The sequence below is a fragment of the Falco naumanni genome, chromosome 3, assembly GCF_017639655.2.
Source record: "Falco naumanni isolate bFalNau1 chromosome 3, bFalNau1.pat, whole genome shotgun sequence".
In the NCBI taxonomy this organism is placed as follows: Eukaryota; Metazoa; Chordata; class Aves; order Falconiformes; family Falconidae; genus Falco; species Falco naumanni.
This window is the reverse complement of record NC_054056.1, coordinates 27293847-27320298: the sequence shown is the minus strand read 5'-3', so window position 1 is coordinate 27320298 and position 26452 is coordinate 27293847. Positions and strand designations below refer to the sequence as shown.

Genomic DNA, 26452 nt, shown 5'->3' with positions numbered 1-26452 from the left:
CAAGACACATACATACATATTTTTAAAAGAAACAAAACACAACACAAACATGCAGTCTAAGCCACTGGACTGAACCAGACTTTTTGAATCTGGCGTAGATAAGAGGTTGGCCCAGACAACATGTCCACATTTCACATAACTAAGAGCATTCTTTAGGAGGGATGTAAGCAACACTTTTTGTTGAAGAACAAAAATAAATAAATCTAAAACAAAACCCTTTATGATGTGGGAGTAGAAAGCTCATTATGTTAAGTGATATCAAACATGACCAGAAAAGACCCTAGGGAGAAATTACACTTTTTTTATTGGATTCTGTGGGACAAACTAGCCTGGGAACTTGAAAGCAGAGGGAAGGTGCACGTGGAAATCACATCATATATGAAGAATAATTTCTTACCGTGTGAAAATTATTTGGAAACAGGTTTCAGCTAAAGTTTCTCTTTATGGCAGGCATTTCAAAGGGAGCATACCGAGGCAATGACCTGCAGTAGCACTAACACAATAGCGGCTGGGTAACCTCGCAGAGGTATGTGGTCTTAGTCCAGTTCCGTGTCGACAGGCAAAACGGAATCAGCACTGAAACCCGTTAAGAACAGAGGCTCAGTTTGAGCCTCTTACTTCATTTTGCCTGAAGATCATGGCAAATATTCAACCCAGTTTTTTGAATGTAACTTTCGATACAAGTAAAATTGGGCACGGAAAGGGTATAAAGAGGGAACCACCACTTCTTATTCAGGAAAAGCTGCAAAGGACAAAAGGATGCATACAGAAACTCTGCTGGGATGCTTTGTGCTCCAGTTTGACCACCACGCACTTCTTGAGGACTTGCATTCTCCGACAGCAAACTGAAGAAAGATTTTGCAATTTATGATCCTGCGGTGATGGTGACTGCCACCCCAGGGACAAATACCAACCACTGTAGTACAGCAACCCAATGCAGTGGAGTGCATCATCCATTTCCTCCCTACTTCAACATCTGGCTAAGAAACAACAAGTCAATAATTAAACGGCTTTATTACATAAAATTCTATCTGCTCATGGATGTTTTAAAGGAAATTGCATTTGCTGTACCACCTGCAAGTCACAGCTGCAAGAAAGTTTCAAAACACAGTACATCCTGGTCACCCACATTTATATATATCTATATTTGGGTTTTTTTTTTTTACAACCAGAAATGGCAGCTTGTATTTGGGCCCAATTCTCCTGGTTACGTGGATATGCAAAAAGCCTTACGCAAAAAGAGAGAGAGAAAGGTACTGCCCTACACCAGGTATCTGTGGAGCATTTGTATTCTGCACTCAAGGTATCCCAGACAATAAATACAACACACTTGCCTAACCCAGTGAGCGCCTCTGAACTTGCTCAGGACACAAATATCAAAGTACTACTACCTCCGAGTGCTTATTGGTTCCCAAAAACTTTTGCACTATTGCAATGTATTGCAAGTTGCTTATTCTGAAGTTTGTGAACCATTTAGACTTTGATAGTTTAAAGGATAATTCCTCCTTAGGATTCCAAATGCTATTTAGTTTTTGAAATCAACCTGCTAACTAGGTGTACTACTGTAATTCTACTTTATAATTTTTAACATTGCTTAGCAAATATTTTCTAAATCATGCTCAATTTTCTTTCGAATCAGTACATTGGAGGGATGCACAGTATTTCCTATTTATGGAATTCAGCTCAGAAGCTTTCTAGGTGACATAGTAAATATTGGAACAGATTTAGAGCCATCTGGAGAGGGGATTTTCAGGAACCGGAATTTATTTAATGAGGGCTAAAAACATCTGGAAAGGACAAACTTGGGTCCACTCATAAAGGACTTCCTATGACCTCAAGCAATCCGGAACTAAATTTCCCAAAGCTAAAGCTACTGAAAAGTGCTGTGCATATTCTAGAACATGTTACAGCAAGAGGCATTTTTGCATACCCTAGTTTGGGAGAAGCACTGGCTTGGTACCACCCCACAAGCTTTGCAAAGCAGCTTGCAAATCTATCTTACAATTAACTCAAAGACAACTACAACTGCTTATCCAGGTCCTGCAGCATTTTCTGTGGCAGGAACAGAGGGTGCTGTTCTCCACATTACAGAATATAGGGGCCACATGTCATAAAATGCTGGATAAATTTATAGATTATGTCCATCTCAAAATGTTAAGTAATGAGTAACAAGCAGGAGCCACAAAGAGTGCTTTGGTTCTCACTAAATTCCATTGCATCAAGTTAAATGCAATGTCTGTTAAAAAAACCAATGATATTTAGTTGCAGGTCTCCTTGCATCTACCCAGTGAGTCATTAGTGGAGAAGGCTGAGGAAATGTAAGGTTTTATTTTAAATTCTAGTTTTAAAATACAGTAGTATCTATCCTTCAGTGCAATTGTCTTGAAAGTTCCTATCAAAAGGGTCAGCTTTTTCTTCACCACCTATAAAATGATGTAAAGCAACACTCTGAACCACCCAGGTTCTGATTTGGCCCAGACACAGCAATTTAAGAAGGCAATCTGAAACCTAGCTGGGTAGCTCTACTAGGTTCCTCGTTAAGGAAGCACAAACCCGAGTCCTGGATTTTCAAAGCTACATCTTTAAGCCCTGGAAGGACTTCTGCAAGCCTTTCTTCTTTCTAACACTCACCACTGTCTTGAGTAAATTTGCTCCTACTTTGCTCATTGCTATACATAAAACTGCAAAGGTACTACACACAATACCATATACTCTTCAGAACTGGAAGATAGGTGTATGTCGAATGATGCATTTCTAAAAGATTTCTTTCAGCCCTTATAAAACTCCTGTTGTTAATTGCCCAAAAATAGACTGAAGTGTTTTTGACTTCTCCCTTCTCTTTTAAATGCCTATGTGATTTGGAATGTCTGAATAATCTTATGACTAAACTATTTATGAAAGTTGTGTTATTCATTAAATCCTACTACAGCAGCTGCAATCCCATCTTCCTGCAGATCCTGCCGTATCTTGACATACAGACCATAAGTTAGACCAACAGCACCGAGTGTACTACGCCTTTACTACTTTAAGAAGTTATTTTAATTGTTTAGAATTACATGAACTGGCCTGTTTAAGAGTGCGTGTTACGATAATTTTGTTCACAAAATGTTTTGCAGAAGTCCCCATTTCTTTATCATGGCATAATATCTACCAATAAGCACAAACTTTTGCCTCAAACCTTCAGAAAACCTGATCTACGAAACTGAACAGCTGTGTAAGAAGGCAGCTCGTGGAAGGTTTTAATCTCTTACATTGAGTAAAAGTTCAGATTATAATAAATATTAATTAGAACACATAAGTATTGTAGACAACATTGTTCAGACCGGCACACCTCACAATTTTAAGAGTGACACGTTGTAAGCTGTTTTGAGGACTAATGGGGCAAAATGCTGCTAAGTAATGTAATTTTTTATTTAAAAGCATGTGGTTTCATCCACAAAATGCCTTGTACTTATAGAAAATACTGTATTACGATGGAACATGTGCATTTAGATTCTAGACCTCATACAAAAAGATGCTTTCCAAGTTTCCTTCTCAGGCTTGCACTGACACCTACTGGGAATATTTGTGAATCTCAAAACCCACAGCCCTGAGACATCGGAAGCTTTTCAACTCGGGAATGAATGAGCTATGATTCAATTAATTGGCTGATTATATCATGTATTTGCTATTTGACCACTGAAAAAATCTCCACAGTTTTTGAGGGAAGATTTAACAAGCTGTAAATTAAGATATCAGAGACGATGAAATGCTCCAGCTGTAACTATGGATTTTTTCTATGAAACTATTACTTAATTGTTTAGCATAGAAAGAAGCAGAGTAAAAGCAAACAAATCAGCTTTCTTCTTCCCAAGATTAAAAAAACGTGATAGGTCTTAGCTAGAAAACATTCCAAGGAGAACAGCACATAAGTTCATTGTTAAAACAAGGCAGTTAAAACCAAAACAAACCCTTAAGTATTTCTTCAGTTCCTCAGTTTGTTATTACTCCTAAACACAGCACCAGCAGATTTCACGTCGCAGTTCCAAGGCAGACACCAGTCCCTTGCTACGTATTCATTAAAAGAGAAAGACTAGAGAAACAGTCCAGTCATTACATGACAACCAAACCCACTTCCAGTTCCAAAGAACAGTTAAACATACAGTCCAGTATAATAAAACAGTGCTAACAGTTGAGCAAAAATTTATATGTGTCGTCTGGTACAGACAGATTGTAAAACTCACCTGCCACACGGGAAGCTGTTGAGGACCTTTTCCAGCTCCTACTGGAATCCAGCGCAGAGCTCTAACGAGTTTAACAGGGATTAAATACATTCTCAAAATTTTTAAAACTATGAAAGTCAGTCACGTAAATATTACAAGTGTAAGGTAAAACGCTTCCTTCATGCACCAATGACAGAAACCCAACTTTTAAACTATTCGTTTTTCTATTCCTCCCAACTAGGAGTGACTATTGAGTAACAAAGTCACACTGTGGAGAACTGTTGTGTCCAGACAGACCACAGTCTCGCCTTGCTAAAAAACTGCTGAAGATAGGAATCTTACCTGTCAGATGTTTTCTGTTTGGAGATTAAATTTAGATGCATCAATTTGTGGGTTTTTTATTGTTTGTTTATTGTTTGGTTGGGGTTTTTTAAACATTTGGACAGAAAAAATAGGTATTCCTGTAAATGTTGGCAAGTTGCTTCAAATGCTATTAAGCATTTCAAGTACCTCAAAACCTTACATACATATAAAAAAAAGTGAAAATTACTAAATAAAATATTTCAGCAACAGATAGTTGTCAGATAGTCCCAAATGAACAAGAGTGGGTCAACAGGCTGATACAGACTATGAAGAAAAGTGTTTTCAAATGATCTTCAGCATAAAACCACCCATATTCTAAAACAGGGACAAATGCATTTTCAGTGTTAGCATTTAGCTTTCCAACGAATCAGGAGGCACACATCCCAGAAGATTTTTGAAATACTGCTTTATTTTCCAGTGAATATCCAACTTGCAACACTTGTATCATTGCTTAAGAGCCCTCAAAGTGACGAAATACTAAAATCTACAGCTCCAGTGCACAGTTAATTAGATATCTAAATATTAATAAAAATTATCAGTGCAAAAATAAACATGAATTCAGTATACAGTTAAATGTGTTTCGTATAAAGATATTGGGCTTTGAGCAGATACACATCAAATAATCTGGCACGAGGGATGCCATTTTCAGTCTGTGCTCAAAACAAAACTATTCCACACCCAATTCTAAAGGCAGACAAGAACTAATTTTTTCTTTTTAAATGAAAGCCTGAGCTTAGTTACAACATACATCATGGGTACGTAAGCTGAAAAACTAGAGTTCACCTCCTATTCAAATAGGTGTTGTTCTAAAAGAGGCTTTCCTATTTTTCATGTGTGGGATACTTTAGAGACATCTACACTTTTTCCATCCACAACAGAGAATTAACAACATTCCAGCATGCCCCAGTGTCAGCAAGTCCCTTTTCAGTCCAGATACACGATGATGATTGATGAAGCTGTTGGGCCTACAGTAGCGGGCAGAGCAGCTTGGCAGGAATTCAGTGTTATTGAAAGAAATCTCAAAATACTTATTCCATCTCCTCTACTAACTTTAATCACACTATCAACATGCTGCCAGGAACGGAGCCTTGACACCAAGCCATAAACTTACACAAGCAGCCATTGTTGGCGTATTACTGTTGCAATACAGGTAAGGGTAAATTCTGTTTAATTTTACCTGTTTCCATTCCAGATTGGACACCAGCTAAATTATGGAACGATATTTCCTGTACTAATGGTTAGCTTGCAGCAAATTTCATTAAGGTACTATGCTGCATTTTGCTCGGTTAATGAACTGATGAAGTTAACTTCTTCAGTTACGCTGCTATTAACTGCAAGTTTACAAAGAAAAGAAAGCAAAACAGGAGTTTCACATACCCTGTAAGAGTAACAGTTAGTAAGAAAGCAGATCAGTACTAGAGGCGTTTTACCACTAATCTGCTCATTTGTTATGTTGATAAAGAAACAGAAACTTCTTTCCTCAATGGCTTTATAAAGTTCTGACAAGCTTATCCTAAGTAAACCAACAGCATGTCAAATATTTAAGGTAAATACTGTACTAGCTACAAAGCTAATACAAAGATCAACATGCTTCTCATGATTACTTTCGAGTGTGTTTTGGCTTTGCTTAGAACAGTAAAGCTTAAAAACAGAGGCCTGAGACATTTACAGGGAGGGAAAAGAAATTGTTGTCCAAGCTCACTGATCCATTTTTACGTTACCAAAACCCATTTAAATCTCAACTCTACTCCGTAATACTGAACATCGAACCCAAAATTACAACTGGATTTAAAACTCTGTTGAGATCTTTCATTGCTAAAGCTTCAAAGTAAAACATTCTGTAAAACAAGTTGGTTTTCCTGAAATCTATGAACAGGATTTGCAGTTTTCCCAGTGAATTCTCAGCGAACTAGGGCTGGAACCTATTACACCTACTTTTTGGGAAAGGGCTGTGGCTGCACACTGGGATAGTTAATGTTACATTAGTCTCTGTTTTCCCAAATGATACAATACTCTCTGCAGATGGGAAAGAATTCCAGTTTGCAACTCCCTGAGCTGATGTAGTCACGCAATGTAATTTCCAGTCCCACTTTCCAACAAACGAAGAAATACTGGCATTCCACCTGCCCTGAACAAAACAGGCATAGATAGGCACTTAAGCTGAAAGTATGCAAACCTTTCCTTCCCATCCCAAACCTGTAGAGGAAATCCTCCTTTTTTCTTATGTGTTTCAGCTTTCCGAAAGAATCTCAATTTAAGTCAGAAGCAACAGAGTATTGGCACAAACCCAGCATTATTAAAAAAGAAAGGCCTTAAAAAGAAACATATTTGGCCAGTTCCTTCTCCATCTCAGAATACTGCTCTTTGAGGCGCTCCATAGCTTTTCTGTGCTCTTCGTCCACCTCTGCTCGTTTGTTTTGTTGTTCTTTCATGAATTCCTCCCAGTGGGCTATGTGCTTCTCTTCACGAGCCATCAGCTTGTCCGCCTGAAGCTGACAGGAGGAAAATACGAAGTTTTAACAACCATTTCCATATTAAAATGAAGAGTTTAAGGAGAGCTACATAATGCTGAAGTGTCAGAGAAACTGCACTTTTACTTCAGTACAGTGAAACTAGCAAAAAGGTGAAACTAAAAAGAAAAAGTTTATTTTAATAAATTATAGTCAATCCAAAACAAATAATAAAAAGTCTGTGGTACTATTAATGTGACAGTATTAGCAACAACAGCTTTTCTATGCTACAGTCTGGTGAAAAATAATTAAATAAATAAACCGAAAGACACATTAAAGCTACTAGTAGTTCCCCTAGTTCGCTTCTGTTAGCTTCTAAAGATCACACTTGTTGCATTATTTGCTCCTCTGATTACTGACAATGTCAGAAGCACTGTAAGCAGCAGATATAGATCAGTATTATCTTTAAATTTTCTTTTAAAATGAGCTTCTGCTTTTGGGAACATAGTATTCAACGTTTTTAGCCCCTTAGTTATGGTGAAAGAAACCCACCCCAACCAGCACATGGACACTGCTTTTCTTTTTTCTTTTTTTTTTTTAACTTTTCCCCTTTTCTTGTGTTCACACAGAAAGAAGCTGCCTACTGACACAGACAAGACTCAGGGAGTCCACTGTTCTTAAAGTATCCCAAAGAGAAATAATTTAAATACAATAAAGCTAATTTTTGATTAAGTGGTCTTAAGAGACCTGACAATCTGCATCTAGTACAGCAAGTATGGCCAGGCCTATGTTATATAAAGGCTACAGATTAAAAATGCACTTGAAGCATTACCGTATCTGAGTTATAAGGAAATCAGTAGCCCCACTATATTTCATATCTGTGAGTGCTAGACAAAATTTTAGAGTTATGTATGTCTATTATTTAGGTACATCTGCATTGCCAGAGATTAAAGGATCAACACTCAAGACAACATTTGAGATTTTATGTCAAATACCTGTAAACAGAATGCTTCTATGTTTCACAGCAAATTACAATGGCTAACAAAACTATAAATTATACGTCAGCCAATCCGTCAACATATTGCTTCTCTTCTTTTGACATTTGCTACTTTCCCCTTGAATGTCTCATTTGTTGAAACACAAGTATTTCCTACATTCCTGAATACATTTTTCAAGTGAGAAACAAACCACCTTTCTATTTTACCACAATGCTTAGGTTCAGCGTAGTAATTAGGTACCAGTCTTGACGAAAAGCCTCTAATACAAAAAGGAAAGAAGCGAAATAGAATATAATAACATAGATATTCAATGTTTTGAAACTGGCAGTTAGTGTTTCTGCTTTGGCCAGCTACCTCTCACTGTGATTGATGTCTTCCTTTACAAATAAGTTATTTTCCCCCCTCATACTTTCATATTGCTTGGCTTCCGGTAAGTCTGACTCTTTTCACCCTCTTATCTTCAGGAAAAAAAACACAAAACCAAAACCCCAAATAAAAAATAAATAAATTCTAACTACCTAGAAACAGGGATCATACACACATTCAATATGCATGTCAACATGAGATATACTTAAGTGGATTGCTTGCATACAGTATTAACAGTCTGGCCTCCTTATATTATAGATGCTGAAGTTACAATAAATCCAGGCAGTTGTTCTTACATTTGTTCCATCTTCCAGCAAAAGACAGGATTCATCCTTTTTCTTCCACTTCCTTTTTAATGTATCAGCAATAACTATTTTCTATGTTACAGCACTTCTGTGCAGGAATAAATACTACCGTACAGCTTTAAGAGACATCTGGCGTTTTTGTCAACTAAAGGCAACGGAAACCCATTTATGTATTTCACACACTCTATGCATTGTTCTTCAAGACCAGGCATCATGGGTTAAATACATTATTTTTGCCATGCAGCATTTATACACATCGTAACAACATTATGCCAAGATCCATTTTGTTTGCAACAGATGCAGCACTAGCCACTAACAAAATACACCAGTGTACACTGGTGGTTTGACTAGCACACTAGTTCATTCCACAGGTTTTGTAACTGGTGGTGCACCACACACTCGTTGACAGGATTACACAGCACCTACCCAAACCGCACTTCAGTGAGACTAACCCATGCTCCTCACAACATGAATAGTTTGCAAGTAACATAAAAGTCATGTTGCTACTTTCTACTTTCATCTTCCACTGCACCATTTCTATCAAGGACATAAAATGATTTACCTAGTAAAACAAAGACATTTCTAGAACATGAGATAGTGAAGTTTAGTCTACCAAAAGTTTGTGGTCTAACTCCTTTTTCCCAAAATACTTCTTGCCTTCCCCTGCTCAGTCAGTCTTTAGCTTGTTCTGGCACAGAAGTGACATTGTGAAATAAAGGGATATTAGCAGCCAGGCTATGTACGTTGCCTAATCTATGCCTAAATAAAAATTTAAACAGTTGACTACTGAGAAGTAATCGCTTTAAGTGCTTATTCTTTAAATATATAAAAGCGAGCAGCATTCCACTGAAATAGTAACTGATTTTATAGAGTAAGATTGATGTTGGGAAAAAATGTAACTCTGTGTAATTGCAATTTACACCTTTAACAAAGTAAAAAGTAGCAGATAAGACTAAACAAACACTTTAGAAAATAGAAAATAAATAATAAGATATTCTAGAACAAGTAAGTAAGAATGACAAGAAATACCAAGGAAAAGACACCGGGGACATAACCACTGTTTTCACTCTCCCACCCTGGTAACAATTTGGAAAACCCCACTGTAGCAGCCCAGTGCACACCTTGGGCACTGCAGCCCGCCTTCCTAGAAAACAAACTCAAACCCAACTATTCTCAGCAGCACCTCCAAACCACTTAAACACTTAAACAAACACTTAAAGCCGCTGAGTGGATCTGTTTGTGTGTGTGAGTCAATCGTGAAACCAGTATTTCTATTCCTACCAGAGGAATAGCTGTGTGAAGAGCAAAACCAACAGAGTGTGATTCATAATGGATGTGTGCCTTAGGATACAGATCTTTCAACCAAAGCCTATGTTGCAGTGTAAACTTGCTTCTCATTAGAAGTTAAAGAATCCACGCAGGAGAGACCTATGAATGCTGCAGCTGTGGGATAAGCTTCAGTGAGCACTTCAGTCTCGTTAGGCATCACAGAACAGTGTGAGAGAGAAATCCTGACCAAAGACAGGTTCCTCCTATGCCCACATCCAGCTGCAGCACCTCCTGCAAAAGACACCATCCCTGGAGCTAAGGTACTAAAAGGCTTCCCTTATCTGAGTCTTCTCTGCTGTCTCTTAACAGCTACTACCGTGGTACAGCCTCACCCAGCAGAACACGGCTAACAGTCTCTTGAGAACCCAGGCTCCCACACAAGACATCGACATCTAGCGCTCCAGCCACAAGAAGATTCAGTTTCTGAGCACAGGAAGGCGACTTTTGCAAGACCCCTTCAGGTTTGCCCTGTATTGTACTTCCCAACTCCTACCACATCCTCTTCATATCCAGGGCTACTAACTTCACTGCTTTATTCAAATGACCGTAACACTTAGGAGGAAAAACTAATTAAATCAAGACACTATGCAAAAAATATTGTGCCCTAATTGTAGCTGCAGCTGAGCACAGCTAGAAAGCACAGAAGTCCATATAGGTAGATAAACAACCTCTCTTGTTAAGTATGCTATTGGCAGTCATAAAGAATCTTTAAAATACCAAGTTTTTCAAAATGTATAGACATCTTGGCATGAATTTGTACTTCTTAACTCAAAAGTCACTCTCAAAAAGCAAACAGTTTCCAACAGTCAGCATAATTACATATATTAGGGATCTGTAGAGACAATACTGAGTGTATTTTATACTATCAATTAATAATCTTCAAATTTAGAGATTTGCAAAAAGTTTGTTTTACAGAAAACAATATGCATAGAATTTGACAGTGCGTCTGGCAAATTAATTTCCAGGGCAATTTCATAAAGGTGAGGAAAAGATAATCTTCACTTTAAGGTGACAGAACTTCAGGTTCTTTTCCATCAATTTGTTATTTAGGAAGCTTTCCAATGTCATGTTACATTTCTCACTCCTCAAAGTCTGATTACTTTAAAACTGAAGAAATAACCTCAATCAATTTAAATATTAATACAAATTGGTTCTGTTGTCTCAAGTGCCAGGATACCTACTAAGGAAACATTAATTCATTACACATTTAATCTCACGCCGAGTGGAAAAGAGCATATGAACATAATTTGACAGGAGCAATCTTTGAAATACATACCTTCTCTTCCTAAATGTGAACTGAAAATTGACGCAAAGAGTTAAGGCTCTAGGCATCTCCTGTAGCTGGCTGACACAAGTTAGGACAACGGTAAGAACAACGATCAACCACTAGAGATCTGTATCACCTCAGTGATGCTGATACACACAGAACTCCAGTAGGTTAAGAACAAGTTGTCATGACTACAATAACTGTTAGTAGTTCACACGCCAGCTTTTACATGTTCTTGGAAATTTTGTATTCAGGAAATGTTTAATAGCATTCTGAGCAACCTCAAACATGTTACTGTGTCTCAGTGATTTAGGTTTAAAACAAAATCACTAAAAAAACCCAAACAAAAAATCCCACCAACAAAATTTACTCTTAATAAATATGTTCTAATGAATTATCAGTCCTCTAAAACTGTAATTTGTACATACAAGGTAAAAAAGCTGGCTATATGCACAGTGGTCGATGTTTTGAGATGTTAAGAGATATATGTACAATAAAATATCTTTTTACTTAAAAAAAATTAAAATTTAATTCACGTATCACAACTCACAAGATAGTCTTGGTATTAAAGAGCTACAGAATATTCCAGGATCAATCTCTACAGTTTCCCTAACCTGATGTATTTCCTGCGTAGAGTGAAGAGAAAGAACTGAAAAACTTTCGCTTATGGCATTTACTCTGATGGTGGAGACCTATTTCCAGTTCCTTTATACATCGAATAATAAAGTTCTAGATAACTAATGTCAATTACGATCTTGAATATTCAGAACAGTTTATTATTCTCACATGCTTTTTTAGTCAGCTGTCTCAAAGGACTACAGAACTGATACACACCCAGCGAAGTCCAGAAAGCACTTGCAGTAGTGATAAGTAACTTCTGTTAAAATTTGTACTTTTTCCTGTCATTAAGAAGGAAAAGATGCCTGCATGTTTGAAAATGCAGGTACAGTTGCACGAGAAAGTAATCGTTTTTCAAAAAAGTTTGGAAGAGCAGTAATTCAGTGTTAATTATTTTTAAACTTCTAACATTGCAAGACCAACCCAACTACGTAGAAGATAAATTGAAATAAATTCTGGCCCGTGCACAGTCAGCAAGACACTTCAAATGAAATACTTGCAGAACTCCCAAATTACCAAAAACTTCTAGTTACAAATTTTGGATTGCTGGTAATGATTAAAAACCCAGAAACAGACACTTTTGCTTTTAGGTTTCATTCTTTTGTTTCCAGGGCTGCCAACTGGAGAAACTAATTTGTAAACCAAAAATCTCACAAAGAAAAGCACATGCAAACATGAAAATCAGTATACTTTAATAGAAGTGTCCAGAGTATAGTCTGATTTTAATTCTTACCTTTTGTCATTTTAAATGACTGCTAAAACAAACAAATCTGGAAGATAACTGTACTCTAAACTCCCAAGAAAAAACACAAACCACAAGTCCCTTTAGTCAGACAATTATAAATTAGAAAACAGCACCTAATAAACCCAACACAGCCACTTCAGAAAACATGTAAGTTTTCACTGTTCTCCTCAACCAGTCAAGAAGTGTCTACAAAGTTGTTTTGGTATTTAATTGTATAGATAAACCAGGGCATGATAACAAGACAGAAGCCAATACTATGATACTGTATTCAGACTTCAGAACAACACATTTTGTTCTTCGGTAAAACCTCCTGACCTTTGTAACGTGGGAAAATTGCCGTATGAACTAAAGCATGCAGACAGGTGTACCTGAGGCAAGAAGAAGCCTTAGGTAATTCATGATATTGTACGGTATACGTACAATATTTAACCAGGAACCGAAAAAAAAAAGTCTCAATAATTTGCCACAAACTCTAATGCTGCATTGTCTAATGCATAAAACATTTCCTACCATGCTGTAGATTTCTATTTGAACCAAAAAATCGTTTAACTGTCAGCACCAGCACATTATACTTTAGCAGTTTACAATCTGTATTACTGACTGGCACTTACTATCATCTACTGCACAGAAAACACTTTTTGACCCCACCTGAAAAGGTCTACGAAGTTGTACAAATGGTATTTCTCCGTGGCTGTTAATTTGGAAAAATTTGGGTAGAGTATTTTGTTTGTTTACTTCATCACAGAATCATCTTCTCACCCTCAAACACTCTTAGAACTCCAGCTCTAGCCTCCTATAAATCTTCCAGCTCCAGACCACACGGGTGCACCTTTTTCCTGTCTTTTATTGCTAGTTATCCATTCTTTCAGCAATTCCTCTTCTCCAAACAATATTTCAGCTGTACTGGTAGAAGTTCCTTGAGTCGCCGAAAAGAACATAAGCCATGGCAAGCTGTTAAAACTTCACTTTTCACATGTAACCTAAATACTTAGCCTAAATTTCTGTCTTTCAGTATAACTTCAGAAATACAAGGGTTTGGGAAACTCAGACTAAGCTTAGGATCTGTTCTATGTTTGTAACAATGCCTATTACTTTTATGAGTAATTTTTTAACTAAGTTATTTAGACATCACTAAATTTGGAAGATTTTCAGCTTTCAGGTTCACATAAAAACTTGAGAATAGTTTTGAGCTAGTCTTGTAATTTGCCTTAGATATAAACCAAAGCTTCTCTAAATTACAAATATAGTTGCTGCCGTATTCATTCCTGTTCCGGGAATTCCCTTTGACGTGTTAGTAAATTTATACATTTTGGCAGTTGTACCTTTCATATGCCTTTTATATCAACACCTATGTTCAGACATTAGTTATTTGGAAAAAAAATCTGATTACGAAACCCTTTTTTCACTCAATAGTGCACACTGCTTGAACTTGAAAAATAGTAAAGCCATCTTGTATACAGTACTGACTCACATGAGTCAGTTCTGTTTATTTCTATACTTTACTGTCATTGGTTATGCAAAAAACTAACATTTGTAAAAACATCAGTTTTCAGTAAACTTTGTTTTTGCTATTACCTGGGCTATTTTTGCTGAAATTAGAAAACACAAATAAAACCCAAAACCACATCAAAAAAGCCCAAACCAAACCCGCCACCATCTGAGACAGACACAGGCTTTGAGAAATGTTACCATAGTAGATCATGCTGCAAGCAATTAAGAGGTAAGAGCATAACAGAAAGCGTTAGGTAGCTTCCAGTAGAAACCTGTACCCTTCTACATAAAAATATTTAAAACAAGTAAGAATATAGCACACACAAACAAGTTTACAAAATTTCTTGAAGTCTTCTCTAGTTTCTCCCACAAGCTTAAAGTAATCCTCAGCTTGAACTACCAACTAAATAGCACTGAGATCTGGATGGGATGACTACTCAACAAGACAGGAGACTCCATGAGTGCCTCTTTCAATGACACTCCTGTAATCACAAATTACTTTACACCCTAAGTGAGAATGTGATAGGGACAACATAATTTCACTTTTGTTACTTGGCCGATAGCAGTAGCTGAAAGGAACTACACAAAAGATAATTAGTAAAGCCATTTTATAAAATTCATTCTGTTCAGCAGAAATTGAATTAATGTCACTGAGGGCTGCTAACACTAATCACTTGACACTAGGTTCTTCCAAAACTCCATTATTTTTTCTGAACACCTGATTTCAGAAAGAAAAGGAAAAAGCATTTCTCCTCAAGTGGCTGCACTACAATAACAACTTTTATCTATAATTTTTAAAAAGTTCCCTATCAGTTACTACTCACATTTGGAAAGTTTCAAGCCGAAACGTCTTACTATACAAGCTTAAAGAAATGCTACAAATCCTGAATAGATATTAGTATTTCTCCACTACACATTAAAAAAAAAAAAAAAGGTGGAAACATACAGCTAAATTTTTTAAAAAGAATAGTTACCATTCTTATTGAGTGTTCATTTTATAAGTTATACATTTTTTATAAAAGTTCTACTTCAAACAAACAGTAGCAGCAGTGTAAGAATTTCCTGCTTAACCTCTCTACCAATATCTACACCAGCGTTAGACACAAGCAAACTCTGTCAGGGTTTCACAGTGTGCTGTTCGCACAGTACCAGTATTCAACTCCAACTGGACTGCCCATCTTCACTGATTACAAAAAGGAAAGAAAAACACGACTATCAGCTTACATAAATCAATGCACAGCCTGTTTTGTATGATGGCCACAGCAAAGTCTTCAGTTTTTCTGAACTAAGTGATTATAAATAACATTTTGTAAGTAAAAAGATAACACAGGAACACAATCATGAAGGAGTAGTGGGAAAACATGAAACTAATTTCTTGTATAATTTTCCAAATCTTAGATTCAGAGCATATGCATTTCAAATGAGCAAAGTGTAGCCAACTGAAAAGATTCCAATGATTCGCATGTTCCTATAATATAGCCCTTCATTAAATAACCCATCCACAAGTGAAAAACACACTTCCTTTTCAACAAGCAATATATATAATATGGTCAATGTTCTCAGCTAACTAGGAAAGATTTACATTTCCATTCTGGTAGGTTAATAGGTGTTTTTTGTTCCACAGAAAATAATTTTTTTTCATATTTAAGCTTTCCCTGTATGTGACAAATATTACAGTCTGAGCTAGCAGGGAAAATAAAGCAAAGGAAATAAAAAAGTTTCCGTGTATCAGGAGATTGTAGGAAGAGCCAGTGATACATTAACTTGCAGTCACGAACATATAGGCCACCGCAGTATGTGTTTTGTAAGTGCAGAAATGACCCTAAAATAAGTTTTAGTATTAGTGCAAATATATAAAGCATAGAAAAATATGCTTTTAAGTTTTGCTATACTGAAGGCAGATAGACTTGCTGTAGAAGCACAAGACTCCTACTTAGATCACATTTTAAAAATCCATCCATCCTTTACCTTCCTCTCTTCATGCTCCCTCTCTTGGAGTCTACGCATCATATCGTTGGCAGCTTGCACTGAAATAACAAATTGCAGTAGATCAGTCTGTGGTTCTAAAGCAAAGAAACTCTCCTGAAAGGGACTTAAGACACGAGGCTGTTGCAAGTCAAAGATTGTATTCCATTGGGCCACTTGACTCTGCATGAAAAAGATTTGTCAGTATTTGCAGAAAATGCCTTACATGAATACTTGTGTGTAGACTTATCACCAAGTTTAACCCTTGCACATTCCAGAAGCCAAAAAGAGAAAAGCAGTTAGGTCCTCTTGTGCCCACACTCAGCGTGGCTGACGAGCTAAGAGTGCACTACTCAGCACCTTAGAAGACATCAAAAAAATGCTCAAGTCATTAAGTAGTAACAGGTGACCAAGTTCTATGTTTTAGTAGCTGGGGATTTTTTTTTAGTTCTTATTTTCCCCCATTAAATGTAAAAAGTGATTTAGTATAAACAATCTACATGGAACACATCTTCATGCTAGAGCCAGCCTCATCTTGTAAGCCTAAGCCCAGGAAAACTTCTCAATGGAAACAGGAACTGTATTCCCGTGCAGTTTTCAATACTTCATGCAGAATTAAATACACTAATTTCCCTAAAGGAATCATTTCTCCCACTAACATATCCTAGTATCGAGAAATTTCTTACTTATCATCTTAATGCTGGGGATTTCTCACACTAGGAGGCAAGCCCCTGCTCCCAGTTAAAGAACAGATTCACTGCCCTCACAGGTGATGAGGAGCTGCGAGCACCATGACCTGGAGCATCTTGGGGCTGAGCCTGAGCCACGCAGGACCATTAGAAGACAGTAGCAAGTGACAGTTGTAGCAGACTTCCTATGGCAGGGGACAGAGGCTCCCCACCTTTCGATATGTTTTGTCCTCTAGGGAGGTTCACCACTGCCCAGGAGCTCATTCAGGATGTTGTAGAGAGGCGACTAAGACTGGGATGATTCACCCTGCTACTCTTCCACATAGATGTCAGTGGCATTGCAGGGGTGACCTGAGAAATATCAGGAATGACTACAGGGACCTGGGGACAGTGGTCAGATGCATGGCAGTGTGTGTAGTGTTCTCCTCAATCTTCCTGGTGAGGGGCACCTGATGGATCTTTGGGGTTAAAAGCTGGTTGCACAGTCAGTGTTGGCAGCAAGGTTTCAGTTTCTACATCCACGAGACCCATTCTGAGCAGCAAAAGCTGCCTGGAAGAGATGGGATGCACCCGATTAGGCAAAGCAAAAGCACCTTTGCCAACAGGCTGGCGAACCTGATAAGGACAGCTTTAAAATAGAAATGACAGGTGAGGGAGTGATTCCTCAAAAAACGAGATGTAAAGAAGTTGGGGACAGGGTAGGCAAATCAAGGGTCTGGATGATGGTAACAGAAGGGGCATAAGCACCTTTTTCAAGGATCACCTCCTCCATGCTCAAGAAATGTCCAGCCCAACAAGCAGCAGATCAAGCAAAGGCAGCAGGAGGCCGGGGACCAAGGAGCTCTTAACTGAAATCAGACTTAAAAAGCAAGTGTACAGGAGGTGGGAGCAGGGGCAGGTGACCCAGGAGGAATACAGAGCTGCTGTCCGATCATGCAGATAGTCATGACTGCATGACTTAGTCATGACTTAGGAAAGTCAAAGCTGATCTGGAATTGAATCTGGTGAAGGATGCAAAGGGCAACAAGAAAGGATTCTACAAGTACGTAAAGTGCAAAAGGAAATCTAGGGACAATGCAGGCCCTCTGCTGAAGGGGGTGGCGGAGCTGGTGACAATGAACACGGAAAAGGCCAAGGTACTCAATGCTTTCCTTGCCTTAGTCTTTAGCATGAAGACCAGCCTTCAGGAATCCCAGGCCCGAGACCAGAGGGAAAGCCTGGAGCGAAGAAAGGGTGGAGGAAGACCAGGTTAGGGAGCACTTAAACAAACTGGAAATATGTCTTAACATATTCCACAGGGCCTGACAGGTTGTGTCCATGGGTGCTGAGGGAGCTGCCTGACATCACTGAGGCCACTCTCTCTCTTTGAAAGGTCACTGTGACTGCAAGAGGTTCCTGAAGACTGGACTCCTATCTTCAAGGGTAAGAAGGAAGGGCCAGAGAACTACTGACCAGTCAGCCTCACCTCAATCTCAGGAAAGGTGATGGAAAAAAAGTCCTGGAAGCATTTCTAGACACATGAAGAACAAGAAGGTAACTGGGAGTAGTCAGCATGGATTTAGGAATGGGAAATCATACTCAACCAACCTAACAGCCTTCTATAATGCAGCAACTAGCTGGGTGGATGGGGGAAAAGCGGCTTCAGCGAGCCTTTTGAAGCTGTCTCCCCTAACATCCTCACAGACAAACTAAACAAAGCACAGGTTAGATAAGTGGACAGTGAGGTGGATTGAGAACTGGCTGAAAAGCCAAGTCTAGAGTCTGCGATCAGCAGCATGGAGTCAAGTTGGAGGCAAGTCACTGCTGGTTTACCTCAAGGGTCAGCACTGCAGCCAATACTGTTTAACATCTTCATTAGTGACCCAGATGCTGGAGCGAAGTGCACCCTCAGCAAGTTTGCAGATGATACAAAACCAGGAGGAGTGGCTGAAAGACTACACGGTTGTGCCGCCATTCAGAGGGACCCTGAGCAACTGGAAGTTGGGGTGAGGGAAGTCTTACCAAGTTCAACACAGGGAAATGACAAGTCCTGCACGTGGGGAGAGATAATCCCAGGCAGCAATAGGTCCAGCAACACAGGCTGCACCTGTAGTAGTTTGTCCACTTCCAGGTTTCCCAGTAAACAAAAGAAACGGACTTCCTGGAAGCAAGACCAGTGCATGGCCACAAAGCTGATTAAGGGACTGGAGCATCTTCTATATGAAGAAAAGCTGAGAGAGCTGGGACTGTTCAGTCTGGAGGAAAGAACGCCTAGGGGGATATCATTAACGTGAATAAATATCTGCTTGATGGGAATGAAGATGAGGGAGCCAGACTCCTCTCTTACAGTGCTCGCTGCCAGGACAAGGGGCAGTGGGCACCAACTGAAACACAAGATTCCACCTGAACACAGGAAAACTTTTCTCCTGTGAGGGTGGTCAAACACACGTTGCCCAGAAAAGCTGTGGAAGCTCATCGGTAAAGATATTCAAAACCCAACTGGACACAGCCTGGACAACTGACTCTAGCTGCCCCTGCTTGAGCAGGGAGGTTGGCAAAATGACCTCCCGAGGCTCCTTCCTGCCTTGATCATTCTGTGATTCCAACACTAATGATGTACTGCACAGGTGACAATTACAAATTCAGGGAGTAATAGCAAAGGTTCACTCTATTTAGAAGGTATCAGAACACATGCCTTATTTGCTGAATTGATTTTAAGTTTCAAAGATTTTTCTGCAACCGTTAAGTGTATCGCATCACCTACCATTTCTTATTCTGAATTATGTCAGACAGATGCTGTATAAGTTATATGAAATTAAATGGTTATACAACACACTATACATAAAATATAACAAAACCCACACTGGCATATCTCAACTGCATAAATCTGGCAGCTAAAGCTATATAGCCACACTCCTTAAAATATCTTTTTGAGAAGCTATCCTGCTGAATGTGTAAGAAAAAAAAATACTGAAAAATTAGTACAACAAGTTTTAAACTTTCTTTTATAATCCAAGCAGTTAAAAGAATAGACGGTTAACATGATGACACCAGGACTAGCACACAACAATTACTACTACCACTACTACCCTACTTATGACTAAAGATAACAACTGCAGCACATTTCATAGCTATGTAGCAGCAAGTTTTGTTTTAAGTCATGGGGGCAGTATTATGCTCTCCCACAGGAAAAATTAAGAAACTTGAAGGTCACACCACAGCATGCTTTCAACAAATCAGAAAACTGAAATTTTGTCGATGGCTTTAGCCAGCTTGGAGCAGTATCCTGTTTCCAAGTAGCAAAAGACTAAACTGAAATAGTTTCTTCTTAAATCATTGAAAAGCTTTAACATAACCTTAGCAAGAGCTGTGGTGGCTGGACCAATAAATACCAAAAAACGTGCCTGTTCTTTCCCTTTCAAACTTTCACAGAAATGAGAACAAAGCACCTAAACGGTCGAAAATTTGTCCAAGGGTGGTAATTTTTCTACAAATCATATTTTCAATCCAAACTATTTAAATTATTCCTTAAAATTATGCTATAAGGGAAATAAGAAGCAACGTGCTTACATCTCTTGAATACTTCATTCAAATTGTCATTCATTGCTTGCTCACACTTAGGAAGAACATGTTCATTCGTTTCAAAGATTGCGTTCTTTAGATTTTCGAGTACTCGTAGTTCTCGGAGGCCACGTTTTTCCTGCCAGAAGAATTGAAAGAAAATGAGTGGCTAACAAAGAATTCCACTTCATGAAATAAGATGGTTTCCAAATTGATAAATGCATAGCTTTATCTCAAAGACTATACCACTGTCTATTAAAGTGTAACTCAATTATTACACAATTGATATTAGTTTTGTGGAAAAAAAAAAAAAAAAAAAAAAAAAAAAAGAGTAATACTCCATTCTTCACACTAAAATAAGGAATACTTTGAATGACACTTGTAAGAAAAGTTAGCATTTATTAATGAAAACACGGTGTGCAAAAATGTGTTGCTTTGTATATATTATTTACAGAACATCAGAAACAACAGAGAGAAACAGAGCTTAATAGCATCTAATTTTTATAACTCAGTTGTTACAGAGAAATAACACAGCACGGATTCTGCTTGCTTAATGTCTGACCTTCCAGATTTATCATGGTATGACGTTAAAACAATTCAAGTAAAATTATTTTTACTTAAGTAAAGCAATGAAGTCAAGACTAAAAAAAAATAACATAACACAGCTGACTAAAGAGGCAGCCCTTCTTCTGGCTCACTGCTGATCGTGATTAATTACAAGAAGAACAAGCTCTTGCTTTATGGTTTACATTAAAAAAACCCATCAGAACACCCCACCAAAAAATCTGTTTTTCTGAAGCCACAGCACGACCTCCACTGTGAATTTCACCTGCATTTTCCTTTAGACAATGAAAAGGATTCTGAAATCTGCTCCAGGCTCCTGCCTGCCTTGTTCCTACTTTTACCCGCCTCTTCCAAGTTATGAGTAGAGTTGCACACAAACATTCCTGTACTGAAAGCTGCAAATCATAAAGCAATTCTAGATAACAAAAACCATACTACATCACATGAAGTAGGCAACTGGATCACCATGCCCATTTTAAAACTTCAGAAATGAAAGCACAGACAAGTAAAACTGTTCAATTAAACAGGCTCCAGACTTCCTGAATGCAAATCTACATTCTTTACACACTAGATGCTAATCACCCAAAGAAAAAGCATATGTCCCACTACAACCAAAAAAATACCTGATATCTCAAAGTGAGAAACAAGTGTAATTTTTGGAAGGAATTCTAAGTTGCAAAAATATAAATAATCCTGTTTTGTTATTTCTCCCCCTAGAAGTATAAACCAGAAATTAAATTTCAGGAAAAGATCTAAGAATACATGAAATTTGCCTAAGAAATGGAACAGGACTTCAGGTGCAGTGAGAGAAATATATTATAATGATATGAGTTCTAATTTTATAATTGAGCTTAAAATTTTCCTTCCTGTAAAAAGCCATATAAAAACATTTACAGTATCCTACAACTTAGGAAGGCAAAGAAAAGAAATCATTCCTTATGACTCTCCGGTCCATATAATACAGATCTGATGAGAGTTGAGTTCACATATGTCTTTTGCTAAAGCAGTATATAAACAAATTAGACCTGCTTGAAATATTAGCTACAACTGGTGCGTGTGTGCGTGAGGGAGGACATATAAATGTAATTTTAAAAAACATCAGCTCTGCATACTGGAACTTTGAGGTATAACTGTATTTTAAGATTTTAAATTCCATGTTCTGTAAGAAAGAAAATCTACTCAGAAATAGATTTTTGTTGACACAAGAATCTACTTTTCTAAATTTTTGCTGCCACCGTGTGGAAGCCCTGTCACACTTTCCAAGAAAGTTGAATATAAACACTTCAGTGCTTTAGCCTTATTTGCAGCCATTCAGATAACATTTCATTCAATTTTTAATCATTTTCTCACTTTGCATAAACTATTGCTCCTCTCTTCCAGTAATATTACTTTCTTTCATGGAACAAAAATTAAAGCAAAATTAAATTACAACTGTGCTGGCTGAATCCAGCTGAGGCACAATGCAGTTTCTTAATCAGATGTAAACCCGTACTGGCCGACAGTATTTCCCTTGAACCAGCTAGACTTCTCTAAGATTTCAGAACTACACCATTCTTCTACATCAATATTCCTGCCAGCCTTTTGCAGGAAAAATATTTATGCCCCTTTCAAAACTTTTTACTTCCGAAGACCTAAATTACTGCTTCACTTACTAAAGATTCAGACGTATAATGTAGATGTTTTAAATTATTTTGGGCAAGATATATATGTGAAGTCTTTCTGAAGAAAATTACATACAGATTGTAATCTCTAAAAAGATGATAGAACTGTTTAAAGTCTCATACTCTGAAGATTACAGCACCCAGTAAGATACCAATACTTACTTCAAATTCTTTAACAAAGTAACGTATTTCTCCCTGAATTACTGGTCTGTGATCCAGTAGTCTTGAATAGATTTCCCCAACATCTAGAAGATTAATGAAAGTCAGATTTTTAGTTTTTCTCTCACACTCCATGGTACAGAAGGCAAGGCACCACACACCATACTTTAATGCAAGAAGGACTACTGCTCACCAAATACATACAAAATCATGAGAGCACCAGAATAATATTTGTTGGCTATCCTATCTATTCTGCAAACAATCGACTTAGACGAAATGCAATGAATCAGTATCCCAGGCGCCACAGACACCTTTCTGTGAAGATGAATGCTTGCCTCTGTCTCTTAGCACCCTGTTCTGCTTCGCCTCAGCACAGCTTCCACACCAGACTGTTAAGAATGGTTAAAGAGCAGAACGAAACGCTGCAGCTCAACAGAGAATCGCAGGTTAAGGTGTGGGAGTTTTCTGCAGCAAGAGACAGAAGGAAAGCTCACTACGAAGGAAAACTTAGCATTTTCTTGTATTCCAGGGCCAAAGGCTTGAAAGTTAGTCTTGAAGAAGAGTGTTTACAACATAAATATGTATGGAAAATAGGCTTGGCTGTCATACAGAAAAAAGCCCAGCAAACCACCATTCAATTTAAAAGCACTCTGACAGCACAGCAAATATAGACTACTTCAGCAGACGCACAGGGTAGTTCCAACAAGCACTTGGAACTGGTGGTGAACTGGCAATGTCCCGTCTAAGGCAGAGCCCTGCGCCCCTCCCCCCCCCCCCCCCCCGCACCCACGGGCATCTGTTCACACCCCGACTCCCAGCCCCTTCAAAAAAAAAAAAAAAAAAAAAAAGCGCAGAACGATCATTTCAAACCTGGGGAAACGACACGATTGCAGCAAATTAAGCACAGGCTGAAACGCTCCCAAGTTCAAACGCTTCTGCGTACAGATCACCGAGAGCAAACCGCGGGTGCGCGGGGTGAACCGAGACAAAAGCAAGGAGCTCTCCGGGAAGCTTAACGCCAGCGGCGGGGGCTGGGGGCAGCCCGGGCTCCCCGGACACAGCCAGCCAGCCCAGCCCCCCGCTGCGGAGCCCAGCGCCACTGCAGCCTCCCCGGCCCTGGCTCCGCCGCCTCGAACGCGGAGCCCCTGGGTGCCTGGGCTGGGGGCTTGGGCAGGGGCCGCGGAACCTGCCAGCGCCGCCCGCCGCTAGGCCGCGCCTCCTCCAGGCCCGTTGCCCCGCGCCGTGCACGGCGGCCTCCACTGCCACCGGGGCCCAGTACCGGCCGGGGCGGCCCCGCTCCTCACCCTTTATGATGGGCTGAATGGGGGAGCCGGCGGCCAGAGCCTCCCGCTTCCTCTCGCTGGGCAGCGGGGCCGCCCCGCTCCGGCCGGGGGACGCGAGGCCGCCCCCGCTCATGGCGCCCCGCTCCGGCGGCGGCCACCGGGCGGCCCGGCCCTTCCCCGCCCGCTCAGCTTCCGCCTCGCCGCCTCCGCGTGACGTCATCGCCGCGCGCCGGCCGCCTCAGCGCCCCGACAGCGGCCGTTGCTCTGGTAACGCGGGCGGCCCGGCCTGCCCCGACCCCCTCCGCGCCGGCGCCAGCGCAGGGCCCCACGCGTGGGCTCCTCCGGGCCCCGCACCTTGCGCCGCCGGGCACGAACCGACCGACCCCCACGAAAATCCCGCCCCCCCCCCAGGGCTGGCGTGGCGGCTGGTTTCAGGTGGCGCATTCGGATAAAGCTGTTTGCTTCTGGGCACTGCGAAAGCGCCTAACGACTGTTGGGCACGTGGGCTACACAAATGAAGAGCAGCACTGTATTTTGCAATTATACAAAAGAAGGAAAAATTACATAAAATACCTATACATTTCTTTTGAAACCATTTGGGAGTGTTCAGATGTTTCCAATATACTGCCCCCTTTATAAATTGCAGTATTTTTATACAGGACTTTCTCTCATGCAATGTGAACTGGGTAACTTTTAGAACAACTTTGATCCTGTTCAGGTCATTGAACTTACAGTTTGGTTTTATTTATTTATTTATTTTAACATCTTTTTCATTTACTATACATATCACGCTGCTCTGTGTCTCCGTATGGTCAACGAAAGAAGAACAGGACCACAAATTCCACTGCAGCCTTCGCTGTCCTGACCTGGAATACCTGAAAGGAGCCAGTTTGGCTGGAACAATTACTAGTTTATTAGTAGAAAACAGGCGTACTATAGATTTCTTTGTTAGTAATTAATCCTGCCCATTGTCTGCTCCACACAGCTTTTATAACTAGGAGCAACTGCTTGGCTGAGGGAAAAAAAATAATACTTTTTTTACTGTGTGAAGCTATTACAACTGACACAAACAATGATCCTTTTTTTAAATTCTGTGGCCCATCATCAAAGCCCAGAAACTGTTCACTGAAATCACGATAATATTTTTTGGACAATATATATAATCTTCTAAACTGAACTTTAAAAACGAGTGAATTGGTTTGGTTGAAAATCTCCTCCAAAATCAGTCAAAATATGATTAGAATCTGCTTGAATAATAAAATGAATCTTTCATTGGGAAGTGTTCAATACTTCAATTAACATTATTATTAAATTCAGCAAAAATATGTTTTTCACTCCTTCATTGCTACATAGTCTGCCAATACTACATTAAATAGGCCATTAGCAGAGATAAGAACAGTTATGAAAAAATACCATTCCCTTTGACATATCTTCTCCCCCCCCCCCAAAAAAAAAAAAAGTAACCACCTATTGCAACCTATGGAGTAGTATTTATATTTTTCTACTTTGATCCAAAGCATGTAAGGTGTTAAAAATCACCAGTAAACCAGCTAGTGCTCATCCATTAATAATCTCTGTAGGATAGTCCAGCTAACTTGATGGTCACTAATAATTAGGAGTAGAATTATTCAAACGTTAATTTTATCCCTTTCTGGTCTAGCTGCCATCCTTTCCTAGTCTCTCTCTGAGAAAAGTTATTTCTCTCTCTCCAAGCCCTACGCTCCAGCTATCTTTTTATTTGCTAAGGAAGAAATCCTGTAGTTAAGGGGGTTTGTAACTACTGCATTTCTAGGAAAGATTTTTTTACATCATGAATAATGTCAGGTTTGGAATTAAGGGCCTGCAACAAGGGCAAATTCCAACAGATTAAGTGCATCGGTTTCTAGGACTACTATCCTGAAACCATCTCCCCTCTTTGTTTGAATACAGTTTGTTTGTTTGTTTTTTAAAGAAAATTGTTTATTTTCTACATTTATGCCTGGTTCTCCCCCTTACTCTCTCTGCCCCATCAAGCTTATTCTCCAAACATATTTAAAAAAATTAAGGAGGACTTAAAGAGGTGATGGCTATAAAAAGACAATACTTGTGGAGCCCCTAACCTGCCAGTTTGTAGGCAGTAGTCATCAAGTCACAAAAATATGGAAATAGCTATGGCTTGGAGCATGAAAATCAACATATGTAGTCATCATGTATTTTTTTGGAAGAGAGGCGAAACAACCTCTGTCACTTTTGCCGTGCAACGGAACCCGCTTTCTCTTTTAGGGATCACCCTGCCACTTTCCATTAGCATTAGCAGCACTCCGAATTGCAAAATCTTCAGATGAACGTGCCTTGTCCTGTCATTTCCCCCACAGGCTGTCTAGCAATGATAATCCACTAAAGGATTGTTTCATCCAAGTGGCAGTGTCCGAGTCAAATGCTGGCAACAGGCAGGGAAACCCAAACCTGTTGAGGCAG

At 39.3% G+C, this 26452-nt stretch overlaps 1 protein-coding gene across 1 annotated transcript; it reads right to left on the bottom strand.

Annotated features, from left to right (window-relative positions):
- Positions 1 to 4954: 4954 nt before the first annotated feature.
- BLOC1S5 (biogenesis of lysosomal organelles complex 1 subunit 5) lies at positions 4955 to 24186 on the bottom strand. Its single transcript, XM_040586986.1, has 5 exons — positions 24017 to 24186; positions 22716 to 22798; positions 20338 to 20467; positions 16103 to 16161; positions 4955 to 7057 (listed from the first exon to the last, which is right to left on the bottom strand). Exons 1-5 carry the CDS (start codon positions 24126 to 24128, stop codon positions 6878 to 6880), a joined length of 564 nt encoding a protein of 187 aa, XP_040442920.1. The 5' UTR covers positions 24129 to 24186; the 3' UTR covers positions 4955 to 6877.
- Between the last annotated feature and the right edge of the window lie 2266 nt (positions 24187 to 26452).